Raw genomic sequence first — 15,474 nt, forward strand, 5'->3', positions numbered from 1 at the left:
CGATCCAGCACCCTGCTAACGTGCCCGCACAAGGCAGCAGAGGATGGCCCCTGCCACCTATGTGGGAGAGGCAGATGGGAGTCCTTGGTCCCTGGCTTCAGCCTGACCCAGGCCCAGGCATACAGCTATTTGGGAAGTGAATCAAAGGATAAAAGATCTCTCTCTCTTCCCCTCTGTCTCTTCGCCTTTCAGATAAATAAATCTTTAAAAGAGGGTGAGCACAACAGAGAGAGAGAGAGAGAGAAATCTGCACCACCATGTTCACTGCAGCACGGTTCACAAAAGCCAAGATGTGGGCTCAGTTAAGGTGTCCATCAACAGAGGAATAAGGAAAATGAGGTATGTTTACACATACACAGTGGAATAACATTCAGCCATAAGAAGAACCAACTGTACCATTCACAGCAAAATGGGAACAGGAAGACGTCATGTTAAGTAAGCCAGATACGGAAGGGCAAATATCACATTCTCCTTCATATGCACAAGGTTTAAAAAGAAAAAGAAAAAAAAAGGCCAATCTGGGGGCCAGTGCAGTAGCATAGTGGGCTAAGCCTCCACCTGTGGCTTGAGAATCCCATATGGGCACCGGTTCAAGTCCCGGCTGCTCCTCTTCCAATCCAGCTCTCTGCTATGGCCTGGGAAAGCAGCTGAAGATGGCCCAACTGCTTGGACTCCTGTAGCCCCTTAGGAGACCCAGAAGAGGCTCCCAGCTCCTGGCTTCTAATCGGCCCAGTTCTGGCCATTGCAGCCATTTGAGGAGTGAACCAGCAGATGGAGGACCTCCCTCTCTCTCTCTCTCTCTCTCTCTCTCTCTCTCTCTCTCTCTGTAACTCTGCCTCTCAAGTAAATAAATAAATCTTAAAGGTCAATCTGAGGAGAAGATAACTGCCAGAGGCTGGGGGTGGATGGGCAGGGGAGGAGAGAGGGAGGTTAATGCCAAATTACCCAGAAGGAAGAAGTCCTTCGTGTGACACAGGTCACAACAACTTGCATTTTCTGAGCAAAGAGAGAAAGGAGCTGTCATGCTCCAGTCACAAAGAATGACAAGGCGGGAGAAACGTCAATCACCCTGATCTGATCAGTACACGCTACACACAGGTATCGAAAAGCGGCACAGGACACCCTTAAACAGATACGAGTACTGTTAATCGAAGAAAGGTTCTGTTCAGGTGCTTAGAAATTAAGAAGAGCAGGGGACACTCACTTTTCTCCTGTACATACAGGTAGCCTTCCGCTGTAAACTGACTTGCTCGCTTGTGGTCTTTGGGATTCTGTCTGATTTTGTTCATCAGCTCCTCCACTTCCGACCTTGTTCCTTCAAATCGATTCCGGGTCTGAAATGCAGAAACACGTATGAATGTCCCCTTCTCGTGTACGTCCTTCCACTCACGTCTTAAGGTCTCTGGGTAACTATAATCAAACTTGCAACTCTTTTTTCAGTTAAGATTCTCACAACACCCTGGGTTCTTGTCAGGGTGTCTCCTTATGCAGATTCATGATCAGCGACAAAACAAAGCAATAGTAAAATAGCCAACAGAACAAGAAAAGATAATAGAAGATTTGTACTTCGAAATCTTCCTGACACCACAAATAATTTAACTAGTTAACATAAAAATTCCTGCCTGCAGGTCTCATACTATTATTAAATCTGAGAGATTAAGAAAGAAAAGTTACTAAATTATCTTCCTGGAAATATTTTTTATTTTCTGGGGGTTGGGGGGTAGGTCAGCGACAACCAGAGTAACTCACGTCTATGCCACTGTCCTAGCAATTCTGCCTAATCACAGAATCTGAAAGAAAAAATTTAAAAAGATCCACTCTCCTTTGCACACTAACAAGTCACGGCAGTAGTATCTATCTCCTCCCTGAAAAAGCAAGGAGGGGAAAAAAAAAATCTCACCTAAAAATACTATCTTTGATCTTTGATATCTGAAGGGACAAACTACCATTCCCAAAACCCAGGAGGCTTGGTCTGCCACTCTGTCAAGCCGCCACACAGCTACGGCAGCCACAAGGTGAAGGGACAAAAAAGTCACCATGGCAAATGTGTTGAGTCAGCACTGCTGAGTTTCTGGACGTTTCTCCCCTCCACACTCAGAAATAATTGTGTTAATACCGCAAAACTGCTGATGCGCAACCGAGCAGGAGCCGAGATAGAAAATTACTATTGAAATCTGTCCTCCCTCCTCCCTCTAACAAGAAGGGTGAGCAAGGGTTCTAAGAGCAGAAAAACGGCGGCGTGCTCTATTTTTTCCCCCTAGGGGCTGAAGAGTCTGATAAATGTAGATTGTCAAAGGGAAAATCCATCTGCAGAGGTTTAAACACAAGCTGAGAGCCAAAGAAGCTGCTGTCTGTGTATCTGAAGGAAGCGCAAGGCTATGCCAAGGGCAGAACTCATCTGTTGGGAGGAACTTCCTGCTCCTTCCCACCTCCCATGCCACCTCCAGGGCTCCAGCACCCCATCTTTACACTGATTGCAGTGATTTGATGCCCCTCCTTCCTCACCTGAGACCCCTCCCCACCCCTCTTCTTCCCATGTATAGAATCTATACGTAGACACATATGCAGAGGCAGGTGCATGCCACGTATGTAGAGATGCCATCACACTCATGCCTCATCTAACCTAGTGAGCTACAGCCAGGACTCATTTATGCTAATATTCAAACTGCCCTGGATTTGTCCCACACGATTCTCTTCAAGCTGACTCTTAACGCCTTTGGACAAAGTCCCTCAACTTTTTGAGCAAGCCCTTATTTACTGGCCCAATAAGGGACCCCAGGTTCATCTTCTACTTTCCCTGTCCCGGTCCTAGGCAAGTCAGCCACATCTCCTGAGTCCTCACTCCTCTAGGCGGAGGGGGCACAGCATGTGCACAGCTGGGGTGGTGCCACTGCTTCTAAGTCTTCCGGGCAAGCAGACGTGGGAAATGCACACATGCGTGCGTCCCCACCTCCTGGCCCTCGTGGTGCAAAGCCCTTGATTCTCACACCAGTAATCCCAATTCCCCTGGAATATTTCAGGGTTCCTTCTAGCCTACGCCTTTCCTCATGTGTCAATCTCTCCTCCAGTAGTGAGAAACCCGGCTCCTGGTATCTTTACTCCATCTGCTCTTGCGCTCATTTAATCGCCTCTGCTCAATGTAACCACTCTCACAGACGCCACAGCTGCCCGCCCAGCCGGCACCACTGCACCCCTCCCCCTGCCTGCCCTGCCACATCCCGGCCAAGCAGCGCCTCCTCGGCTGCACTGCCCTCCTTCCACACACACCTATGTGCCTGAAGTAGGAATGGAGCCAAAGGCTCAACTGTTCTTTGTAAGACTTCTTCATTTATTTTATTTGAAAGGCAGAGTGACAGACAGATGGAGATCTTCTAGCTGCTGGTTCATTCCCTGAATGACCGCAATGGCCGAGGCTGGACTAAGCCCAGAGCTCCATCCAGGTCTCCCATGTGGGTGGCAGGGGCCCAGGTACTTTCACCATCATTTGTTGCACTAGCAGGGAGCTGGGCCGGAAGCAGAGCAGCCTGGACTCTAAGCAGCTCTCTGATGCGGGATGCCGACACTGCAGACGGCTTAACAAACTGCAACACCACCCCCCTTTTTTTTTTATATCGTACGTAGGGTGTGAAAATTTCATTCTTGAAAATTCTGGGCCAGCGCCGCAGCTCACTAGCCTAATCCTCCACCTGTGGCGCCAGTACTCCAGGTTCTAGTCCCAGTTGGGGCTCCGGATTCTGTCCCAGTTGCTCCTCTTCCAGTCCAGTTCTCTGCTGTGGCCCGGAAAGGCAGTGGAGGATGGCCCAAGTGCTTGGGCCCTGCACCCGCATGGGAGACCAGGAGAAGCACCTGGCTCCTGGCTTTGGATCGGTGCAGCGCACCGGCCATGGCAGCCATTTAGGGGAGGGGAGAAGGAAGACCTTTCTCTCTTTCTCTCTCTCTCACTGTCTAACTCTGCCTGTGAAAGAAAGACAGAAAAGACAAGAAAGACAAGAAAAGAAAAGAAAAGAAAAGAAAAGAAAAGAAAAGAAAAGAAAAGAAAGGAAAATTCTGAACACAAATCCAAAGAACACCTAGACCCCAGGGTACCCAATTGTAAATTTCAGGAACATATAAAGCTGCCCTCCAAATATAAAAAGGTTTGACTACAATATTGCAATAGGGTGACACCAGAGTGCTTAGGTGGTGAGAGGCCCTTGGCAAAACACTTTCTAGGGCTCAGATTCCTACAATTTATGAGGGAGGTCTCTGTCTGGCACCAACCAGCACTAGCCAAATGCCAGGGTGCCTTGCTCTCCATCCCTTCCCTACATGCTTTAGGAAACACAAACCAGCCCTCAGTTAAGCTTTATAAGCTAAATCTGCACTGGAGAGGAAGGAGGAGGCATTTACACTCAACTTCACTCAGAAGCAAAGCCTCCCAGATAGAGGCAAAGGACAATTCACAAGACACTGCCACTTTGCCCATAACCTCACTGGTGGGGCTAAAGGCGGCCACCACAGCCTGGCTTTAGGAACCTTGGAAAGAGATGCTGCAGACAGATTGGGGCCCACAGACCGACACCACCCTCATTCCAATTCAAGTTATCCCCGTTTAGTGCCCCATGCAGACGGGGCACACAGGAGCAGTGCCAGGCAGATCCCAGGAGAAACAAAATCACCTCTAAACACCTGCAGGACACCCTCACGGGGCTGGGAAAAGAGGGACGAAGGTTAGAATCAGTGAGAGGAGGAAGTGCGCAGAGGGGAACCATCAGTGCCTAAATTGGAGCTCCTGCAAGTAATTGGATGCCCAGGTGACACGGGATAAAATGCAGTGAAAACGGACAGCCTCCTGAGGTTGCTCCTACAGCCTGGGTCTACCAACCCCAGACACATCAGAGGTGACCAACCTGCCACCCAGCACTCAATCTCAAGCCAACCAGTGGGACCCTCGAGTGAGTCTGCCCAAGTTCCAGTGCTGGCCTGCCCTGAGGGCAGAAGGACTACAGGAAGTGATTTTTCCTCTCTGCCTAGTTTTCCTCACCTGTGAAACAGGAATAAAATACAAAGTTTACATTGTGGTGCAGCTGGTTAAGCGGCACCAATATTGCATAAGAGTACCAGTTCAGGGCCCAGCTGCTCCACTGCTAGTCCAATCCAGCTCCCTGCTAATGCTCCTGGAAAAGCAGCAGAGGACGACCCAAGTGCTTGGGCCTCTGCACCCATGTGGGAGATCTAGATGGAGTTCTGGGCTCCTGGCTGCAGCCCATCTTTGGGGAATGAACCAGCAGATAGAAGATCTCTGTCTCTTCCTCTCTAACTCTGCATTTCCAATAAATAGATAAATCTTTAAGACAAAAATCTACATCGTAGAACATTTTTTTCAGATATAATATCTTTTATATTTTAAACATAATTTATATTTTTATGGACAGAGTAGTTGTATGTTTATTGGGTACTATGTGGCATTTCAATACTTGTATGTGTACAATGTGTGATGATCAGATCAGGGTAACTGGCATACCCATCACCTCAGATATTTGTCATTTCTTTGTGTTAGGGACATTCAAAATCTTCTCTGCTACTAATTTTTTTTTTTTTTTTGGACAGGCAGAGTGGACAGTGAGAGAGAGAGACAGAAAGGTCTTCCCTTTTTCTGTTGGTTCACCCTGCAATGGCCGCTGTGGCCAGCGCACTGCGCCTATCCGAAGCCAGGAGCCAGGTGCCTCTCCTGATCTCCCATGCGAGTGCAGGGACCAAGGACTTGGGCCACCTCCACTGCACTCCCGGGCCACAGCAGAGAGCTGGACTGGAAGAGGAGCAACCGGGACAGAATCCGGCGCCCCGACCAGGACTAGAACCGGTGTGCCGGCGCCACAGGCGGAGGATTAGCCTAGTGAGCGGCAGCACCAGCCTTCCACTACTAATTTTGCAATAGCCATTTCAGTGTTGTCAACCACTGTCCTACTGTGTTCTAGAACACCAGAAGTTATTCATGCTGGGAGGAGGGGTTTACCGCAGTGGTCGAGACACCCACACTCCACACCAGAGTATCTCAGTTTGATCCCGACTCTGGCTCCTGACTTCAGCCCCCTACCAAAGACGACCCCAGGAGGCAGCAGTGATGGCCCAACCAATGGGGACCTGTCACCCACATGGAGGCCTGGACTGAGTTCCCAATTTTGGCCCCAGCCAGGGGCTGCTCTGGACATCTGGGGAGTGAATTAGCAGATGGGAGCTCTCTCTTTATGTCTCTCAAAATAAATAAATTCATAAAATGTTCCTCCTCGGGGCTGGCACTGTGGCATAACGGGCAAAGCTGCCACTTGCAGTGCCGGCATCCCACAGGGCGCCGGCTCAAGTCCCAGCCGCCCCACCCCCAATCCAGCTCTCCATCATAGAACTTTTATAAAGAACAAATGTATATAATCCATAGAAAGCACATAAGGCAATAACAAGCCTGCAACAAAATAAATTTAGGTGGCATTTTATATTGTTTTATTACAATTAAGCCATTGAAAAGCTGTAATAATAATTTCCTAACAAAAGGGAAAATATTTGCCCACCTTCTTAAGCACTGCTAAGCCATTCTTCTAAGGACTCTTGTGTGAATCAAAGAATCTGTTATTCTATTTCCTGCAGGAAGAATCCTGGTCTCTCTTTCCCCACCGTCTTCTGGGGGAAGGGATCACAAAAGCTCAAAGTGAGTTTTTTAAAATATCCTTTAATTCTGATAAAATTTCCATTCTTCTGGAAAATCTATTTTCTAAAAGCCATCTCGCTGCTCTCTTGCTTTCCATTCATTACTCTGGATTATAGAAAATGGATGAGGACTGAACCTCTCAGAAACAGCCCAGCCATCTTACAGCAGAAAAGCTACAACCAGATGAAGAAAAAGTCAGGTGTTTTTTTTTTGCCTTCAAATAACCCTACCTTTTCTAATCAGAAAATAGGTTTGCTGCTTAATTTTTTGCTATAATAAAATAGTAAAAAGTTGAATTATATAAATTATAACGCTATACATCAACAGCCACAGCATAAAACAACACGTAACAGGGGTGTTTTTTCCCAGCAATATGTCGTTGTGTATACCTGACATTCTCCCCTCATTATACTAAAAGCTGACATCATCAGCGAAGGAGATGAATGGCCAAGAAATAAGTAAATTACAGCATCACCGAGCTCCCACAGAAGAGGAATGAATGATAGGAGCTTCCATGGCGCGGTGCAGTCTGCAGGAGCAAGACTCGCTAAAAGCAAAGAGGAGCCCTGCATCGGGTTCTCAGTGAAGATGAGGGGGAAAGCGAGAGCAGCCCCGACCTGAGGGAGCTGCACCTGCAGCCTGGGAGAGAGCAGAATACAATCAGACAAGAGGGTGAGGGTGCAGGCGACAACTCTCCAGTTCCAGAGGCTGCGGAAGAAGAGCTTTGTCGGTGAACTGGCGTTTGCCCATTTCTCAACAAGAGATGGATGGATGTCGGCCAGGAACTTCCTACTAGGTTACGGAAAACAACCCGCTCATTTTGAGAAGCGCTCCAAATGATAGCCCATCTTCAGGTCTCGCATGGCCAGAGAATCGGCCATTGCCATCTACAAACTGCGTCTCTCAAACGATTCCGGGATGGTATGAGCCAGAGTGCAGTCTCCCTTCAGCAAGCACAGCACCGCTGAGGCCCAGGAGACCGCCGCACCGCACGCCTTCCCGCAGGGCCTGCGACGGAGCTGGGAGGCCCACCGTGCGCCCATGTGCTCACACAGCGCCCGGTGCTCAGCAGGTCTCCTGCTGGGCTTCGTGCTTGGCTGTCTCCATGGTGAAACTTTCAAGCATTTTTTTCATAAGGGCCCGATAGTTTCATTTCACATCAGTCCCACAAATTACAAAGACGAGTGCTTCAAAAAGTTTATGGAAAATAGTATTAAGAGTTAAGTTTGCAGCCAGCATTGTGGCACGGTGGGCCAAGATGCCCCCTGCGACGCTGGCATCCCTTATGGCTGCCGTTCAAGTCCCAGCTGCTCCACTTCTGATCCAGTTCCCTGCTAATGGACTGAGGAAGGCAGCAGAAGATGGCCGAAGTGCTTGGGCCCCTGCACCCATGTGGGAGACCCGGATGGCATTCCAGACTCCTGAATTTTGCTTGATCCAGCCCCCCGACACTTATGGTCATTTCAGAAGTGAACCAGTGAATGGAAGCACTCTCGCTTGCTCACTTGCTCTCAAATTCTGCCTTTCAAATAACCTTTAAAATAAACTTATTAAAGGTAAGCTTATTTTGGTGCAAAAGAATTCTGAAATCTATACACTTTTCTTCATACATGTTTTTCATACACTTTCTGAAGAACCCCTCGTATACATAGATTTCAAAATGTTTTTGCGCAAAAAGAAAGTTATCTTTTAATTCATTTTCTGCCAACTGTCTTAAGGACTTATATGTTTATTTGAAGGTCAGAGTTAGAGAGAAAGAGAGACAGAGACCGAGAGATATCTTCCATCCACTGGTCGCAACGGCCAGGGCTGAGCCAGGCTGAAGCCAGGAGCTTCATCTGGGTGTCCCAGGTGGGGTGGCTGGTGCCAAACATTTGGGTCATCTTCTTTTCCCAGACCATTAGCAGGGAGCTGGACCGGAAGTGGAGCAGCTGGGACATGAACCAGTGTCCATATGGGATGCTGGTGTCAGAGCTGGTGGCTTTACCTGCTACGTCACAGGGCTGGCCCCTTAAATCCTTTCACACCCTGTTCTGCCTGCAGGTTCCCATCCAGACCAGCTGTGTTCTTGATGATGAGGGCCAAAGACAATGGATTTCCACAAGTTATATGGTCAATCAGTGAGGGATTAAAAACAAAACTGAGACCACAGGGCCACCACCTGCAGTGCCGGCATCCCATATGGGTGCGAGTTCAAGTCCCGGCTGCTCCACTTCCAATCCAGCTCTCTGCTGTAGCCTGGAAAAGCAGTGAAAGATAGCCCAAGTCTTTGGGCCCCTGCACCCGTGTAGGAGACCCAGAAGAAGCTCCTGGCTCCTGGCTTCGGATCAGCACAGCTTTGGCTGTTGCAGCCATCTGGGGAGTCAATCAGTGGATAGAAGACCCCCCCCCCTTTGTCTCTCTCTCCCTCCCTCCCTCTGCCTCTGCCTCTCTGTAACTTTCCCTTTCAAATAGATAGACCTTTAAAAAGAAAAAAACTGAGATCACAATCTTAACTATCAAATGTTCTTTTTCCTTTTTTAAAAAAAAAAAAAGATTTATTTGTTTATTTGAAACTCAGAGTTACACAGAGAGAGGTAGAGACAGAGAGAGAGTGCAATGGTGCACTCCCCAGATGGCTGCAATGGCCAGAGCTGCACCAATCCTAAGCCAGGAACCAGGAGCTTCTTCCGGGGCTCCCACGTGGGTGCAGGGGCCCAAGGACTTGGGCCATCTTCTACTGCTATCCCAGGCCATAGCAGAGAGCTGGACTGGAAGTAGAGCAGCCGGGTCTTGATTCGGCACCCATATGGGATGCCGGCGCTTCAGGCCAGGGGGTTAACCTGCTGAGCCACAGCACTGGCCCCTCAAATGTTCTTTTTCTAACACTGCATCCCGCTGCCAACAGGAGTATTCTGGAGAATGACATCATGAAGCTAACCCTTGGGACAAGTTAGCGCTCACTGGGATTAACCTGCACAGCCACACCAAGCTTTCCTTCTTACATCTGCATTGCACCACACGTTATAGCTTTTTCTACTGATCTTGGGACATGGGGGCAGAAAAAACAGTTACTCAAGGACTCTATTCCCATTAGCCCCGCTGAATGTCCAGTTCACAGACATGAACCAACATAGGAATTACAAAGAAAAGATATTTCACCAGCCACACTCCTAGGTAAGTGACACAAAAAAGGAAAAAAAAAAAAAAAAAAAAAAAAAAACCTTGGAAACAAAACCTATATAAAAGGCAATCACCCAGGGCCAGCGCTGTGGCGTAACTGGCAAAGTAGCAGTCTGTGGTGCCACCATCCCAAATGGGCGCTGGTTCGAGTCCCAGCTGCTCCACTTCCAATCCAGCTCTCTGCTATGGCCTGGGAAAGCAGTAGAAGATATCCCAAGTCCTTGGGCCCTTGCACCCACGTGGGAGACCTGGAATAAGCTCCTGGCTCCTGGCTTCAGATTGGCCCAGCTCTGGCCAGCCGTTGTGGCCATTTGGGAAGTGAACAAGCAGATGGAAGACCTCTCTCTCCCTCTGCCTGTAACTCTCTACTTCTCAAATTAAAAAAATAAACCTTAAAAAAAGAAAAGAAAAAGGCAGCCATCCTCATCTTTCAAGTCTGCCAGAAATGAAAGTGCAGGCCGGCGTCCACCGCAGAGACCCCCCAGCCCACCCCCCTGGCACTCCTGTGTCGGAGGGGCGCTGCGGCTCTGTGGCACACCCTTCATGCCGGATTTCTAACAATGCCTCCTCCACTCACAATAAACACGCCCCGAGTGCTCCTCCATCAACTACAGTGTGGAGAGGAAAAACCTCCCCACGGGAACCAAACCACATACACCACCCTTCTGAGTGACTGAAGTTCTCTCAAATCTCTTTATCCAAGCCTCACAGAAGGCGCCTGTTTTCCAGTGCTTACCCTGTAGGGGAGAAATTTCACTTGAACCATTAAGCTTATCTGGGATTAAAACTCCCAGTTCATACATAGAAAAGAAACGTAACTCATCGCAGTTTAAATGCCTCAATCCCAAGTGGCTGGCTCCTGTCTGTTTCACCCACAGCTGACAGAGTTAACAAGACAAAGCTCACCCTTGCAAGGGTGCCGGGAGGCGCAGGAAGAGCCGCCAGGTGGCACAATTTCCTCAGCCTCCGCTACCTGAGAGGCTGTTACCAGGATTGGCCAGAAGGTGGCACCACACTCTTAGCTTCTCAGTACTGAGACATCCGCCTGGTTTAAGTCTTTGTACATAAACATCATATAAAGAAAAAAAAAAAACACATTTCAAACATTTTTTTTTTTAATATATACCAAACAGCTTTCATCTCCTTACATTCTGAATGTTGATCTGTAGTTCCATTTTGTAGTGATTGAAGTCTTTGGCAAGTTCATGGCCCTGATGATAGAAAGTAAACATTCCCTGAAAAAATGACAGCATCTAAGACCAAGAAGAAAAGAAAACCATTAGCACGAAAAAAAATTAAAAAACACTCGGGGAAGAATAAAGAATCCTACCAACCTCCAAGCACCGCCCCCCCCCCCCCATCTCAATGCTACTTCCCTGAAGTCACAAGTATCCACATCAATCTAAGTGAATGTTATTAACTGGTCTTCACAGAAAGTGAAGAATGCTGTCATTCTCTTAAGTATCAGAGCCATGAGATACTTTCTACAGCATGTGCTAAGAAAAATAGAATTCTAAGTCATCCTGTGTCCCTGTTTGTCAAGAGAGCCCCGAAATCATTTGCAATTAAAACTTCAACACGGGCCATGCAACCCAACGTACAAGAAAGCACAGTCGCAGCCGAAAGGGCTGGCTGGAGTCTGACGGCCAGTTCCCAGAGGGGTGACCAGCTATGCGACTTGGACAAACCACTGAAACCTTGTCTTCTTGCGTGTCGTCACTGGCTAACTGGGGTAATGAGATACCTCGTCCACAAGTTAGCCCGTGGTTTAAGTGAATGAGCACAGCACAGGATGATTTGAACCATGATTTTTTGTGAGCATCTCGAAGGCCCAGTAAACGTAGGCCATCATCATCTGCTTACGTTAAAAAGTGTGTTTCAGGGTGCTTCAATTTTTCTCTTAGTTTAATTTAGATCAATTCTACTACTCCAACTGGATTCTTGCTCCATGAACACCAGTTTTTCATTAATCATACTTGGTTATTCTTTTGTTTCTCAAAATCATTTCTACAACTGAAACTATATAGTTTGTGAACTTTATATCAGTAACCCTGTTTATAAAAAGCTGTATTAAAATTGAAATTGATTCTATTTTGTCTGTATTAAAAGTGAAATCAATTTATCCTTCTAGACTGTCTTTGCTAAAACCCATACTATGAAGTGCCTTTACATGTTTATTCAAAATATATATATTCATACATAAATAACTAAAGCTATTAGAAAATAATGACAAACTAAACTATGTTTCTAACAAAGGTATAAAGAAATCAGAGTAACTCACAAAATTGCTTCCAAAGTTCCACAGTGTTTCTCAGACTGTCCTAACCACTGAGTTGTTCTGTTTTGTTTTGTTTTTGACAGGCGGAGTGGACAGTGAGAGAGAGACAGAGAGAAAGGTCTTCCTTTGCCGTTGGTTCACGCCCGAGTGGCTGCTGTGGTCGGCGCGCTGTGGCCGGCACACCACGCTGATCCGAAGCCAGGAGCCAGGTGCTTCTCCTGGTCTCCCATGGGGTGCAGGGCCCAGGCACTTGGGCCATCCTCCACTGCACTCCCTGGCAACAGCAGAGAGCTGGACTGGAAGAGGCGCAACTGGGACAGAATCCAGCGCTCCGACCGGGACTAGAACCTGGGGCACTGGCACCGCTAGGCGGAGGATTAGCCTATTGAGCTGTGGCACCGGCCCCATTGAGTTCTGTTAGAAACCGGGTTCCAAATAATGATACCAGGGGCCAGCACTGTGGCTCCAGGTTAAGCCACAGCCTACAAGGCTAGCATCCCCTATGAGCACCAGTTCCAGTCTCAGCAGCTCCACTTCCAATCTAGCCCTGTGCTAATGCTCCTGGGAAGGTAGTGGAACACAGCCCAAGGGCTGGAGCCCCTGCCACCCATGTGCAATTCTAGGTCTTGTGCCGGGCCCCGACCAGGCTGTTGCAGCCATTTGGGAAATAAACCAACAGATGGAAGATACCTCCCCAGGACACACACACACACACACACACACAGCCCCCATAACTCTGCCTTTCAAATCAGTAAGACTTTAAAAGTAAAAATAATATCCAAGTTTGAACTGGTATAGGTGCTTTAGAAACAAGGCTGAGGAAAAGTTACCTGCTATAAACACTACCGCTTTCGCTCACATTCTAACAAATTCTTCAAGGCATTTTTTAAAGGGTGGAGCTACATTGGCACGAAGCACCCTGAGATCACCAACACTGGGCGTAACGTCTGCTCCGTGCTGCCGTGCCAGGGAGATGTGTCTGCCCATCACAAGTTGCCAGGTCTGCCTTCATGTCCGCCCCCTGCGGCCTTACAGGAAGTACCCGGGAGACCCAGGGAGCGCGGTATCTCTACCACATGGCAGAACCCTACTCACACCCCACTTGCTAGGATACTCACAGGCTCCACAAACTCAAACTTCTTTCTTTCTTGGATTTCCTGGAGCTTACACACGTATTCAAGAGACAGTTCGTAGAAGTGCTGCCGGTTTTGCTCCACCTGGACGTCTGCCTGTGTTAAAATAACTGAGGTTAGTCACACGGGAGCCAGCAAGAAGGAAGTTCCACATCCGAGGTGGGCAGTCTGCAGTCCGAGGGTTGGACAGGCAGCGTAGCCTGTATGTGCAAAGTGAGCCGTACTGGGCATGCTCACGACCTCTCTTGCACGCGTCACCGGGGCCCACTTTACTTCCACAGCAGTCAACCCAAGCTCTTGCACCAGTGCCTTACGGCATGCGAAATTCTAGAATATTTACTATCGAACTCCCTGCAGAGAATGTGGGTCACCCCACGGCCTCCACAGACTGAGAAAGATCCCCCTAGGATTCAAGAATCAACAGTGAACTGTCTACGTGAAAATCTCACCCCCAAGCACAACTGACAGGCAAGGCTAGACCACAGACAGAGAATCCAAATCACACAAACACCCCTTCCATGAGCAGATCCAAGAATGAAGCCGGCCTGCAACAGGGGCAGGGGAGAGCCGGGTCACCCCAGCCCTCAGTGAGAGATGGCAACAGGTGAGGAAGGGGCGGCCCTGGCACCAGCGCCTACAACCTGGCTCCAAGGACCATTGGGGTTCAAAGCCCGTGCACGGATGCCCTGGGAGTACAGGGGCACCTGATGCTCCGGAGGCTACTCCACAGCAGAGGTCCTGGGGGGACCTCGCCTAATCAGGCAGGCACTGGGAGAGGAGCACAGCGGCAAAGGACGCCCTCTAGAGCTTGGCTGTTCACCTCCTCACTCTCCCGCACTGGTCTCATCACGCGACCACTTAGGCTTGGAGCCACCATGAAATGCTCCCAGGTTGATTCTCTTCAATGATGACGCTGGTAACAATGACTCCAAACTCGAGCCACAATGAAACTACCAGTCCACAGCTGACCGAGTAACCAAGACCAAAGAGCTTAGAAAGAAGCTATTCTCTGGGATGTCAGAGAACCCACTGCCTAAGGCATCACGAGGCCTGCTTCCTAACATAGAGAATTTTACTTTTAAAAGTAGGTAGCTGTGGACCCAGGGGGGATTCAAAATGGCCAATAAGCACATGGAAAGACACTCAGTGTTATTAAACATTAGGGAAATGCAAATCAAACCCTCAAGGAGACAGCACCTCACATCTATTAGGCTGGGTATGGCCTAAAAAAGAGAAAGAAAATTAAGTAGTGGTGAGGGTGGAAGGAAATCGAAGCCTTTGGGCATCACCAGTGGGAACGTAAAATGGTGCAGCTACTGCATAAAACAGTATGAAAGTTCACCAAAAAATTCAAAACAGGGGTTGAGACACTGGTTAAGATAACTCATACCAAGCCGGCGCCGCAGCTCAGTAGGTTAATCCTCCGCCTTGCGGCGCCGGCACACCGGGTTCTAGTCCCGGTCGGGGCACCGATCCTGTCCCGGTTGCCCCTCTTCCAGGCCAGCTCTCTGCTGTGGCCAGGGAGTGCAGTGGAGGATGGCCCAAGTGCTTGGGTCCTGCACCCCATGGGAGACCAGGAGAAGCACCTGGCTCCTGCCATCGGAACAGCGCGGTGCGGCGTCCATTGGAGGGTGAACCAACGGCAAAAAGGAAGACCTTTCTCTCTGTCTCCCTCTACTGTCCACTCTGCCTGTCAAAAATTAAGAAAAAAAAAATTTAAAAAAAAAAAAAAAAAAAGGTAACTCATACCAGGGGCTGTCACCATGGCATAGCGGGTAAAACTGCCACCTGCAGTGCAGACACCCGTCATGGGCGCCGGTCCGAGTCCCAGCTGCTCCACTTCTGACCCGGCTCTCTGTTATGGCCTAGGAAAGCAGTGGAAGATGGCCCAAGTCTTTGTGCCCCTGTACCCACGTGGGAGACCCAGAAGAGGTTCCTGGCTTCAGATCAGCACAGCTCCAGCCATTGCAGCCAATTGGGGAGTGAACCTGTGCATGGAAGATCTTTCTCTTTCTCTGCCTCTCCTCCTCTTTGTCTAACTCTTTCAAGTAAAAATTTTAAAAAAAATTTTAAAAACATAACTAATAAAACATAACTCATACCAGGGCCGGCACTGTGACATAGCGGGTAAAGCTGCTGCCTGCAGTGCCAGCATCCCATTTAGGCATCAGTTTGAGTCCCAGCTGCTCCAGTTCTGACCCAGCCATCTGCTATGGCCT

At 48.7% G+C, this 15,474-nt stretch overlaps 1 protein-coding gene across 2 annotated transcripts in view; it reads right to left on the reverse strand.

The window, feature by feature from the left end:
- ARHGAP10 (Rho GTPase activating protein 10) overlaps nt 1–15,474 on the reverse strand; it is a 357,364-nt gene that overhangs the window by 193,206 nt on the left and 148,684 nt on the right. The window contains exons 6-8 of one of the 2 annotated variants that reach the window (XM_062199520.1): nt 13,241–13,351; nt 10,993–11,055; nt 1,205–1,334 (exon numbers count right to left, since the gene is read on the reverse strand). In XM_062199520.1, coding sequence (XP_062055504.1) covers nt 1,205–1,334; nt 10,993–11,055; nt 13,241–13,351 — 304 coding nt within the window. Of the gene's footprint in view, nt 1–1,204; nt 1,335–10,992; nt 11,098–13,240; nt 13,352–15,474 lie in introns of both variants that reach the window. The other variant, XM_062199519.1, reaches the window with a different exon arrangement.

Source organism: Lepus europaeus, chromosome 8 (genome assembly GCF_033115175.1).
Source record: "Lepus europaeus isolate LE1 chromosome 8, mLepTim1.pri, whole genome shotgun sequence".
In the NCBI taxonomy this organism is placed as follows: domain Eukaryota; kingdom Metazoa; phylum Chordata; class Mammalia; order Lagomorpha; family Leporidae; genus Lepus; species Lepus europaeus.